The 13,771-nt window shown below is 31.1% G+C and overlaps 1 protein-coding gene and 1 long non-coding RNA gene across 2 annotated transcripts; one reads left to right on the top strand and one right to left on the bottom strand.

Moving 5' to 3' along the window:
- Window positions 1–622: 622 nt before the first annotated feature.
- Window positions 623–5,794, bottom strand: LOC127726001 (uncharacterized). The gene is made up of 2 exons (XR_007993285.1): window positions 4,354–5,794; window positions 623–1,482 (listed from the first exon to the last, which is right to left on the bottom strand). It is a non-coding gene; the product is annotated as an uncharacterized LOC127726001 (long non-coding RNA).
- Window positions 5,795–12,063: 6,269 nt separating this feature from the next.
- On the top strand, window positions 12,064–13,173 carry LOC127714326 (prolactin-releasing peptide receptor-like). The gene has a single exon (XM_052220390.1). It carries the CDS (start codon window positions 12,096–12,098, stop codon window positions 13,068–13,070), a length of 975 nt encoding a protein of 324 aa, XP_052076350.1. The 5' UTR covers window positions 12,064–12,095; the 3' UTR covers window positions 13,071–13,173.
- The last annotated feature ends 598 nt before the right edge of the window (window positions 13,174–13,771 follow it).

Genomic DNA, 13,771 nt, shown 5'->3' with positions numbered 1-13,771 from the left:
ATCATTTGTTGCAACGAGGTTACTGTTATGTAGATAATCAAAATATGCATTATCATTGCAAACGTGCGTTCTAAGCATTTTTCACTATTTCATATACCTAATTTAGTGCGAAACATCAAAAACTGCCAAAATATGCCATTTTGATATCTTGTCGTTAATATTTAGAAATGAGCAAGAGCTTTACTCAAAAATACATTTTGTAACAACGTGTCTTTCACAAAGATTTTTGATTCACAAAGATTTGAATAAATGCGTGTAAAACATCTTTTTGGGTAAAGCTCTTGATCAAAAATATTTTGACTAAAAATTATGTGTGGCATAACACGACAAAAATATTGCATTAGATGAAACTGGTTGTATTTATATAAACAACCACACTGATTGTGAATTTAAATGTGGAATGTGATTTGCACATCGTATTTAAACCAAAAAGAGTGTCGTTGCCAATCAATAATAAACAATATGTGCCTTAATTAACAGATTAACTTATTGAAAGAAGAAAATGAACTTAATTTTTAGTCATACTTAGTTATTGCATATTCATTTTGTGCAATAAATATACAATTATAGATTTGTTTTGTTTCATTCCTTCGCCAGAATAATATAAACAACAAACAATTGAAATTTGGCTTATTATTTGTCATGGCATTTATTCAACAATATTCAACAATATCAACCAACAAACAACCAACATCAACAAACTGGCCAACAAGTTAAAACTTGATGACAATTGGTCACTGAAGGTAAAACCAACAGTAAATGCATAATAATTTCTAGCTGCTGGGCAGATCCATAACAGCTCAATGAACAATATTTGAATAAATCACTGCCAAAATTGGCATTTTAGTGAACTCTCAATCAAATGCTAATCCGCCATGACAATTGAATAAGCAGCATAAATTAAACAAAAATATGATCAACTAGTTGTTATTCATTCTAACATACAACAAATATAAACAAACATCATTCATGCATCGGATAAACAGAATTATTTGGTATATAATCAAACTGTTCTAAAGCAGTTTGAAAAGAATTCAAAACTATATCATTGCCAATAAACGATAAATATACTCCATCATGACTAACCAAAAATAAAAGTTTGACTTCAAAATCAGAATGAATTATAGTGTAACCCCCCAGTTTTAATTAAATGTGATTTAATTCCCCTATTAATACGTTTCCTGGTTCCATCCATTGCTCTTAAATCTTTTGAACATCTTCATTTCAACCTTGGTAATATGCTTGAAAAAATAATTTTTTAACTTCCATTCACCATACGTCCAACTATATCTAGCATAAATTAAATATAATATAAAAGTTTTTGCACAGTTTACAAGTCTAATTTCATTGCCACCACAGTGGAGCAAAACAGCATCTGGTAAACCCCCACCATGTTTCACATTCTCTACTATTGGTACAAAATTATATAGTGACATACCGGACATTCCTGCCCACATCAACTTGTATATAACTGTAAGTGATCTGTAAATGTTTTGACAAAACAATGTTCATCATCATTATCATTTGAGGACAATATTAAACTTGTCGAACAACCAATTTGATCCTTCTTAGAAGACATAATTGTAACAAAAATTTTAGAATTAATATCATCAAAATTAATATCTGAAATTGTTTTAAACATGATTATCAGTTTTGTGATTTCTCCTATTCTCATAAATCCAAAAAAGGCTTAAGCAAATCCTCCCCTTAACATTTACCAACATTGAAGAATTAATTCAAGTTGTTTTAATACATCAACAGTAATAGGTTTCTTGAATCATATCTATTACCCAGACGCTGCATACCTTTTAACATTATTTCCAAAATGAATGATTTGCTATAATCATTTCAATTATTCATTTTCAACTTATGATTAATTCCTGATAGATATGTTTTGAAGGTTATAGGAATAACTATTTTTGAAAGATATGTAAATTAATTGTATGATTAACAGGAGGTGGCCAACTTTCCTCTATTCGAAAAAAGGTCAGAAATTTATGAATGAATAGATGCATTTTCATACACATCCATTGTATTTGAAGAAACAGATTGCTGTAAAAGTTTATTCACTTCATCTTTAAAAGGTTCCAGAACTCCACTGGAATTGGATGTGGAAAATCGCTGTCAAGTGGTGCAGACATTGAAATTGTGAAAATTTGCACGAGATAATGCATCAGCAATTGCATTGTCCTTTGACAAAATGTGAACAGCTTTAAACTGAAAATTACCAATGAGTGAACAGTGAATAATTAAACTCAAAACGGACGTAACTAGTAAATATTTTCTTGACATTTTGTTTAAAACATTCGCTACTGCCAGATTATCAATGTGAAAAAGTATGTTTCTTGTATAATTTATCAAACTAGTGTTATTGGAATGATTTCAAAATATGTTATATCTTCAATTATTTCTGAACTATTCCATTCTTTATGCCACTCAATTGACCATTAATATAAATGCACACCCTTTACCTAATTCACCAGCACTATCTGTATATAGTTCAATATAAAAATTTGATATCCATCCTATGTCATTTAAATACGAAATCCTGTTATACTGTTCCAAAATTAATTTCCATATCAATAGCTAAAAATGAAACGATTTTGACACTTTGTCCATGGTTGAATACAACTAAACGCTCTTCCAGCAGGTATAGTCTTCGCGTAGAAAACTAATGAACCACATATTGGCTGCAATTTTTTTAACGTTACTTTTTTCATGGCTTATAAATTATTAATTCAGTTTAAAAGTTCTTCAATCTTTTCATGTGGAATTTAAACAAGCATATTAATAGTATCAATTGTAAGACCCAGATACTCAATCAGTGTAGTTGGACCTTCATTTTTTTTTATTTGCAAGTGAGACTACAATATCCTTGCAAATTTCATCATTCTGAAATATCAGTTGTTCACATTCATCAGAATTTGATTAGCCAACAAAATTAAAAATCTTCCAAATAGTGGTCTATATTATCTAAACCAGATTGTTTTAAAAACCAATTCAAAAAGGCTAAAAACTTCTCAAATTTAGCATATGAAATTGAGCAGTCCAATGTCATTGCCTCGTCTATGTAGTATTCATCTACAATTTTAAAACCAAGTAGTCAAAATCTCATGTATAAACCGGAAGTAATCAACAGCATTATCAAATGAAGAATATTTAACGAGGTAAACCTTTCATCAATGAAATGGGTAATCAGACGAAAAAACTTCTTTTTTTTTTTTTAACTAATCCAATTGGAGAATATCTAAGATTAGATATTGGTCTTTTACAAAAAGGACCTGCTATTCTTCATAATGATATTTCAGATTCAATCTTACATCTAGCTTCAATAGGATTTGACAAAACAGATTTTAAATTTTTGATTCAAGTGGAAATCTTGGTCAATCATGATTCAAGCTAAATCCAAATTTAAAACCAATAAACAAAATTTGTTTATCCTGTTCATTAGGATAATCTTAATTGTTCAATATTAATAGGCAAATGTCCCTTCTTCCAAATATCATATTTATCCTTTGACAATTCTGAAAGAAAAGTTAACTATATGTCATTTGATTAAATCTAGGGACGGAATACCTTGTGTTTATTGGTGGCCTATATCTATTTGTTGAACAAATGAAGGCCTGTTTTGTTGAAACTGGTTAGACATACGAGATCTATTTTGGATAAACACTGGTGGCATCAATGATCCCTTATGAAAACCTTGGTTACTTTGTAAGCTATCAAATCTAACACATAAGACTGGATGTTGTAATGAACATTTCATACAGTTATGTCTGTAAAACACTTGAGATTTATCACAATAACCTTTAAAGTTATAGTCAAAACAAGGTCTTTGTAAGTTAACGTGGCAAACTACAGGATTAGGTGTGCCTTGCGATCCCTCTACAATGAATTTCAACCAAAGAAAGCCATCAATCTCAGACAAAGATTTGGAGTGTTTTAGTGATACACTTAATCTAAATTTTCTATCATACGGGTAAACTCTGTCAAAAGGTGCATCTGATATAAAATCATTTATGATTAACATGTATGTAAACAAGTCTTGTGCTAAGCTAGCATGTTTTTGGAGAAGAATTTTAGAAAAAAATTGCAAATGCTTCAGTCCATAATTCAATGTTATTTATTGTATTGTCCTTTGAAGTTTAATGAGAAATGACAAGCATTCCATTTTTAACAGTAACACTTTGTTTCTGGTCCAAACTACTATAATATTGACTATTTTGTTTAAGAAGAGTACCAAAATCAACATTTTTACAATTCCGAATTTTCTCTATTATTTGCTGAGAAATAATTGTGTCAATTTCATTAGAACATGGTATAAACAAAGGACAGTAGTATTTAAAGTATTACCCGGTTGAGCCTGAGCTGCCGTAGTTTTCAGTTGTTTCTGAGGTGGAGGTTGATTATTGGGCTCCACAGGTTGATCTGCTTGTTGAAGCTCGGGCGCTGCACGCCTTCTTTTTCCGTGTCTTCCTCTGTTAACCACTCGGACAACTTCCTCAGGGACGGGTACCTGTTCTGGTGCTGGTGCTTCACGATGAGCAGGTCGTTGAACCCCAACGTTGTTTACCCTTGGTCTTAATCTCCGGCTTACTTCATTTCTTCTCCTATTCTTTTATAAAATGAAGTCATTATAAGTATATTGTTTTTATAAATATATAAAGATGCTTTAATTTATGAAACATTACATTGATGCCTCGGCTGCATATAGATAAAATGCCCCGTACCTAAAATATATACTATTATAAATGTTTATATAATGTACGCCTCTTAAGACATCTATAGGTGTATAATAACCAGCAGTAATTTGAACGGCAGTTGTAAATGCCATTACATTTGTAATAATCGTGCGTTCCATAACATGATAACAGGTATAATATTAATATCAGTGTCATTTGTTGAATCAAATTTAAAGAAAGCTTTATATGCACAATAACATGCAGCAAACTAAACAGCAGTTGTATTATAATTAAATAAATGCCGTCATATTTGTAATAATCGGGCCTTCCGTTGAATAACCGGTATTTCAGTGTCAATTTAGTACCTGAATTATATGCAGGTAAAGAACGTAAATTAAAATAATGTAACTAAGCGTATATTTGTCAGCAAGCTTACACAAGTATTCCATAGCTAATTATACATGAGAATATTTATTGCTACTATGGTAAAATAGAAACAAAAACTTAAAACGATATAAATACCTTGTTAAAGAACTGTGAATTAAATGCAACAACCATAAGTAAATGAAATTGAATGGTAATAAATAAGCATATATATATATATATAAATCTAATTCAAGTGACATTAAACAATTCAATAATTTAATAATGAACGTGACGAGAAACATATAATTATACGAACACATGCGAACACGTGTTAAATTTAAAGTTACCCGTTTTACTTTATCGTCACAGAATTTCAACTCACAGGTAAAAAAAAAAAAAAGGTTTTTTCTTTAAATATAAAGTGAATTAAAATGAATAAAAGGAAACATATCTAAAGTATAACGGATAAACTTAAACAACTTATCTTATTTACGCTCTGGTCCTGTCCTTGTGCAATTCTGTTGAGAAATAATCATTGAATGAAAATTGAGCGGGAACACGTGTTTATATATGACAAAAGTCCACGAGGCGCTTCAAAGCATATTCTTTCGTATGTTTAAATATATTGTTGTAAAGATTTAAATGGCAAACCGTAAACAATGGACTGACTGTACAATCGAAACTCAATAAACAAATACATGTATTTTGAATGCAATAAATCAATTTAATTATTAGATCATTAAATTTTATTAATTTTGTAGTTTTATGGTAAATTGAAAAACATTTAAAAAAACAAAAATAGTGATTAAATATTTCTGCTGACTACCTAAGCTTTATATGCGTATTCATTGATAAAAAAGCCATATCCGTAAGTCGATCGATGAAAGAAAAATTACTTCAAATCACATGTAAAGCTTCACAATAAAATCCATCCTTCAATTTGACATTCCTGCAACTATATCGTACGTACGATTCATACTCAAATAACATGATAATTACGTAACATGTTTGTTTCATAAGAATCCGTACATTTGAATGGTTGACAAACATAGAGAGGCATTTTAACATTCATGACAGATCGTGCTTTCCCTGACGTCACAATATAGCGTAGGAAAACAAACAAAAAAAAATGATCTAACTCGATTTTTAACGGTTAGTGACATACAAATGTAACTATAAGAATTTAATGCTAATTTTTGTAATTTTATAGAGTTGTACATTTTTTGTATAAAGCGCGGAATAAACTAATGTCCTTAGGTCAACGATTTTACACACCAATAAAGTTACAAAAATCATTTCTTAAATAAATGATTTCAAAACATGAGCTTAATGCTCGTTTAAATTATTATGCTCAGTTTTTATTTGATTTTTCTGAATAACATTGCAACTTTACAAGTATGTGTCGTCCGTTTTTTAGTTTAAACGAACAAATTGAAAACACGTTGCGAAATCTCCCCCGCCACTTTGCAACTGTATAATATACATATATAATAGTCCAAAGTCTTTTAAAGTGAATTTAATGCCAGAATGAGACTCCTAAATAACTATAAATATGAAGATGTGGTATGAGTGCCAATGAGACAACTCTCCATCCCAGTCACAATGTGTAAAAAGTTAACAATTATAGGTCAAAGTACGGCCTTCAACACGGAGCCTTGGCTCACACCGCACAGCAAGCTATAAAGGGCCCCGAAATGACTAGTGTAAAACAATTCAAACAGGAAAACCAACAGTCCAATATATATAAAAAACGAGAAACACTTATGAACCCCCACCAACAAACGACAACCACTGAACAATAGGCTCCTGACTTAGGACAGGTGCATACAAATGCAGCGGGTTTAAATGTTTTAACAGGCGCCAACTTTCACCCTAACCTGAAACAGTAGAGTAACATTACAACATAAAAAGACAAACTATAAAAAAAATATCAATTGAAATGTCTTAAATCGATCAAAAAGACATATAAACAAAAACAAGTAAACATACACTGAACGAATAATTTTGATCTATGACACAATATAAATACAATATTAATAAAAAAAAAAGATGTAGAACAATGTCAAAAAGACAACTTTAACCTTGGACAAGAAGTCACGTATTGAGTGCGTTTGAAAACAATTTAACTAAAAGTCAATTAAACAAAACCATTTTAATTAAAAACCAATTGTTCAGAGAATAATTGAAGGTCTTTCCACCACTAACGATATATTTTGATATGAAAATATTAAAATTCAGTTTAAAATGTCAGTTCCATTGTCAAATGATAGCTCATTGTTTGCTGATTCCAAAAATATATGGTTTCTATATTATTTTGTTTGAAATAAGGGAGGTAATTTGTTACTTTCGGTCTGCAAAATGTGATTTCCGGTATTATTTGATAGTTAATTTGACACTGCTTTCAAAAATGTATTGTTCTATATAATTTTACATGAAATAAGTACAAAAAATAGCCACTTCCAGTTTACACAAGGTCACTTCCGGTTTGATTTTCAAGGTCATATGGCTTTCAAACCAGAAAGTCCTATGGCTTTATGAATATATAAATATGAACTTAAAGCAAAGGTCAAAATCTAGAACGTCAAATTTACCTACGACCTTGACCACCATTTTAAGGTTATAAACCAAAGACCTCAAATCAAAAGACCTTAGGTCTATCATATGCATGTTTAATGAGTTATATCACTTTACGCACAATTCTTAATATAAGAGGGGTGAAAACTCCCATATTTACGCACCCTTTCAACCAAAATTTTATGAGTAACGACATGTCGGAAATGACAATTTAATAATAACCTGTTGTCGGTATCTTGTACGGTTTATAAAAAAAAGTGAGGATAAGCCAAATCAAAATTTAGAATATGACCTTGACCTTTGACCTTGACCTAATTTTCTTTTTCTTTTTTTTTTTTGACTAAGGACCTCAAATCAAGATACCCTAGGTCTCTATCACTCACAGTCCATGAGTTACATTCATTTATCACTTATGTCAAATACAAAAGGGGAAATAACTCTCATATGGAAACTCCGTATCGTTTCGGTTAAAATTGACCGAAGCATCCTGAGGATTTTAAATAGGCATTTGAAAAATAAATTTGTCGATTTCTTTCACGGTTGTGAAGGAGATACATACACAAGAAAAACAGTGTTTGGGGAGATTACTCTTACAAAGAAATAAGTTTGGTTTAGCAGGGTCAAAATAAAATGCGTATAAACTGTACGATAACATGTTGCGAAACAAAAATCACACGCAAGAACAAAATTTGGCAGAAGAAAAAAAAATTAAAAACCAATCAGAGAACAATTGAAGGTCTTTCCACATCAATTTTCTAAATTATTGATGAAAAGCTACTTCCGGTTTACTAAAAGTAACTATTGGCGTCCAAGCATAGGTTTCTTCATTCTGATTCAATAAATACATGGTTCTATATATTTTTGCCTGAAATAAGGGAGATAATTAAAACTTCCGGTTTAAAAAATGTCACTTCCGGTCTTATATGATAGCTTTATTTACACTGATTCCAAAAATATATGGTTTCTATATACTTTTGCATGTAATAAGGGAGATATTAGGTACTTCCAGTTTATTTAAGGTCACTTCTGGTCTCAAATGATAGGTTTCTGTGTGCGTATTTAAAAAAATATATAGATTCTAGGTATTTTTTCCATGAAATAAGTGCAAAAATGGCTACTTCCGGTTAACTCAAGGTCACTTCCGGTTGAAATTTTTCAAGGTCATATGTCAACCAAGAGTTTGCAAAAGACCCTGTGGTTTAATTATGTTCCAAGTAAATTAACCATAAATTTAATCATTTCAGGGACCATAACTCCTATAAGATGTCATTGGATTGTTCAGACCAAATGTTTCATATTTTCATCACAATAAAGCAAACATTTTGCACTAGTTCTTTTATATATAGCTTAAAAAGTGTCAGAGAAAATGCAAAAACAAGCAAAATTCCAAATATAGAACATGACCTTTACCTTTGACCTTATCCTTATTTTCTAAGTTAGGACCCATGGACATCAAATAAAATGACTTTAGGTTTATACGGCTTACGGTTTATTAGTAACAAAAACATAACGACAAATTTATTTGGTAAAGGTAGATAACTCCTTTAAGATTTCACCGGATCGCTTCCATTTAAATCAGCCAAACATTCCTGAGGATGTAACGAACAATTCAGAAAAAGAATTTTGTCGATATATTTTTTGTTACGAAGCAGATGCACACACAAGATAAACAGTGGATAGGGAGATAACTCTTACAAAAAAATTGTTCGACTTAGCAGGGTGAAATTAAAAAGCGCATACACTGTACGATAAAATATAAGAAATATCTAAACGAAATATTGCGAAACAAAAATTTATCGCAAGAACAAAATTTGAGCAAAGAAAAAAAAAATTAAAAACCAATTGTTCAGAGAACAATTGAAGGTCTTTCCTCAGCTATTTTAAAATTTATTGAAAAGAAGCTAGTTCGTGTTTACTCAAAGTTAAAATTGGCATCTTATCATCAGTTTCTTCATACTGATGCGATAAATAAGTGGTTTCTATATACTTCTGAGTGAAATAAGGAAGATAAGTAGCTACTTCCGGTGGAGTAAATGTCACTTCCGGCCTCATATAATAGTTTCTTTCACATTGATTCCAAAAATACACAGAAAAGTAGAAAGCCCTAAAAACGCATGCAAAAATTATCAAATTTAAATGGCGGTATAGTATGGTTAACTACATATAAAGACGGACCATCTTGGTAAATTTGAAAGCTGTTACAGTTTCTTAACTCCTTTAAAAATAATTTAGCTGTACAATTTGCTAAGCTGATGTTGATAAATAATCCTACCAAGTATGAAAGCTTTCAAGCAAACGGTCTCAGAGAAGTAAGATTCACCATCAAAGCCATCGAACTTCCAACTACTAAATATATATCAAATTAATTCAAAAAGCAGTCAAACTGCTTGCTCAAAATTGTTTTTTCAATAATAAGACTGCAACAATGTGTAATTTTCCTTCTCTGGTATATTTCAAAGATTCAAACCTAACTTTAAGACTATTCCTGACAGAATTTTGTTAATTAAATCGTGCACACAGCTATCAAGACAGTTTATGTTGTAAAAAATAAATGTCTTCCATTAAGGTCTTAGTTTTTAGTATTGGCATTATAAAGAATACTTTTGATATATAAATCATAGAGTATCAAACAATCCTTACAAAACAAGGAAAGGAATTTATAATCATTAAAATATAAATGCTATTTTGATATGAAGTTTGATGTAGATAATGCAGTCAATTAAAAAAAAATCTTTTATGTCTAGGAAAACATAAGTGATAAAAGATTTAACAGACACGAATTAAGTCCAGATATGTTATTCATATGATTTATCCATTATTACATTTGATTCAGAACTTGAAACAGGAGAACCATACTTTATTTCAAAAGGGATGGATATATGCTATAGTGAACTTTTTATTAGAAAGTAACCGAGAAATCGCGACTATACAGAACACTCGCAGTTGCTACTCAGACTTTTTAGACTTCTTTGACAAAACACTGGCACATCAATTTTTTGCCCAGACGTCTCGTCCTTTTTCTCAAAAGTTCATCGGAAAGTTCCAAGAGCTAATAGATAAATATTCATTGTCTACTTCATACATGATATAAGATGGTCTCTAGTTTTATACTCTAGGTGCCGAAGTTGTGTATTTTATTTACTTTACAGTTTTTCCTTTATTTGTCATTGTGCTATCTTGATCCTTTTGGTCGACTGACTCTTGACGTGACTCGTTAATTATGCATCCATCTATCGGGTTTTTTGCGTTCCTGGTGCAAATGGCTCTAAAGGTGTGATACGGACGCATGGTGTTTTTACAGTGTTGTTTTCATTTTTTTAGCCTTGTCTTTATATTTTACCTCATAATTACTTTTTTTTGCGAAAACATACTGTAAGTACTATCAAACTTTATTAGATTTATTTGTATGTTTGTTTGAATTTTTCAGTGTTTTTTTTTTTGTCTGTGATGTAAAAAAACTATGTTTACACAGTTTCGGCTGCTGGACCCAATTATTGTCACATTAACCTATTTTTTGTTCGGGTTGCTCACCCAATTTTGTCAACATTTTATTTTGTCAGTTTTTATGAACTTCCCCTTTTTGAATTTACCTTGGAGCTCGGTAGTTTTGTTATACTTTTTTTGATATGTATAAATAAAGATTACCACGACATAGCAGTTCCTGTAAATGGGTGTTCTGGTTGTTGTTGACATTTGCATAATTTTTCTGATTTCCAATGTGAATGAATTTACCAGTCATGATTTAAGCGACCATCGCTGGTGCTTATTACAGACCTTCGATGATAATACCGGTATTCTATGCATTTCAGAGATGTGGGATATATGTCAAGGAGTCAGCAGACCAATCATTAAAAAAATTGTTTTTAGTAACTTCATGTCAGAAAAATAATCTTGCCGTAGTGTACTTGCTGTTACAGATATATTTGTGAAAAAGGAAATATGCAAGTTCTACAATCTAAGCCTCATTCGTCATTAATTTTATCATAGTTTCTTTTTTACAAATCGATCAATAAGTCAAATGTTTGAAATTGTGAGTATTTAACTTTCAAAAGTGCACACAGAATGCATTTATAAATAAAGACGAAGATAGTTTTTGCCTTTAAGCGTTAATGTCCTTACGGAACAAGAACCTGTACAATATAATCTCTTTCATTTAGAACCACTGGTTTTCATAAAAATTTGACAAAGTCGATTCTTTAGTATTATAGATACAGCAATATTCTTTGCATATCGAGTATCTATCTCATAGTTGACATATTCCATATCTATTGTGTTTTATTGTCCTTTTGTATGTCGTCCTAAACATGCATGAAATATTTGCCACTAAGCGTTAAGCAACCAACGATCAATCAATCCTTGTGCATGTCCTTCTTTGTTACAGGCACTTTTAATTAGTATACAATGTTCTTTAACTACATATCTTGCATATTTTCAGATTGCTAGATTAGATAATCATAACATATCCATATCGATATGAACAGTAACAGTACGGATGGCAACAAGTCGGATTTTTTCAGTGACGCTGAAAAACCTGCATTTTATGAATTTGTACATGGGCTTTATATTTACGTTATACCTATGATCGTGGTAATTGGAATGATCTGTAATATTTTATCTTTCAAAGTGTTTGTGTTTACCAGCTTTAGTCGCCATCCATCAAGCATTTTTCTGGCATTACTGAGCGTTTCAGATACTTTTTTTCTCCTTGCATTAATATTTACATGGATGGGAACATTAAAGAAAGCAAGAATTGACACTGGTGGATTATGTTTAGTAACAATATACATAACGTATGTCACGAGTTTCCTCTCTGTTTGGTGTGTTGTTCTGATCATGCTTGACCGATTTATTATAATTTGTTTTCCGTTACGACGACCACGAGTCTGCTCAAACAAAATGGCGAAAGGTACTGGCATCGCAGCTACTGTATTTGCTATCTTAATTTATAGTCATTGTTTCCTGACCATCGAAGTTGTGCCCGGACATGGTTGCAGAGTTAAACAGCAATATTTCGGGTTTTTAGCCATGGTTACATATATAGATACTGCTATTACTTTTGTCATTCCCTTCATAGCCATTTTTGTTTTAAATATATACGTAATTTTGATAATAAGGAAATTTAATTTCAAGCACGCAAAACCAAGGGTCATCAAATACTATTCACCGACGTACAATGTTTTATCTGTTGCACAAATGAGATTGACAATAATGTTGACTATTGTATCAATTGTATTTTTGGTTCTCAACTTACCGAGCCATGCTATTAGATTTTACATAATCGTTAATGATTTAATTGCAAACAACGATATGGTATTATTTCTCGCTCAACAATTCTGTCAGATTTTGTATTATGTAAACTTTGCCATTAACTTTACAATTTACTTTGTGTCCAGTAATACATTCCGAAGATGCATTAAAGAAAGAGTAAGGTGTATGAGATACCAATAATTGCAACAACAAAAACGAACAGACTATAATTTACAAGTAGTAACAATCCTATATTTTATACTGATAAGATAGAAGCAGTTCAGTGAATATTATCAATTCTGTATTGCCGCCTTCCGCTATTGGGATCGTTGCATTTGTTGAGAAAGAAAGAAAGAAATTTAGAAAATTTATCTTGTTATCAGCAAGAATGTATAACGTGTAAAGATCTGTGATAATTTAAACAATAAACATGGTCAAATGAAATCATGAAGTCTTTTTAGTTTATAATGTTGTGTGTTGAATATTTACTGGCACACAGCTCAGTTGTATAAATACATCGAGCATACCTGATGAAATTTATTCCGAAATCACGTTTCATGTCCATTGAATTCGGTATAGAATGTGTGTTGTCGTTCCCTGTTTGAATAATTAATTAAATAAAAAATACCCCAATTTAGCATTTATATTCGACACGGTACGGATTGACTTGAGTATAGAAACGTGAATCATACTCCATCTCGCAGAAGGACGTCCCTTTCTGATAGGGTCATTACGTAAATTTTACTGTTACCATCACGAATATGTTTGACCAATACGATGTTAAGGTTTTTGGACTTAAAAGAGACATGTTTTCTCGGTTTTAGATCTTTAAATTCCAGTATATTCGTTTCATTTGTTATTTTAACGATTGTGACATTATGACTGAGTGCGGATTGCAGGGG

Source organism: Mytilus californianus, unplaced genomic scaffold, assembly GCF_021869535.1.
Source record: "Mytilus californianus isolate M0D057914Y unplaced genomic scaffold, xbMytCali1.0.p SCAF_1, whole genome shotgun sequence".
NCBI classification, from domain to species: domain Eukaryota; kingdom Metazoa; phylum Mollusca; class Bivalvia; order Mytilida; family Mytilidae; genus Mytilus; species Mytilus californianus.
This window is presented reverse-complemented; position numbering and strand designations above follow the sequence as displayed.

Bases quoted from the DNA above. Each gene is read 5' to 3' on its own strand.
- LOC127714326 (XM_052220390.1), top strand. From the start codon at position 12,096: ATGAACAGTAACAGTACGGATGGCAACAAGTCGGATTTTTTCAGTGAC.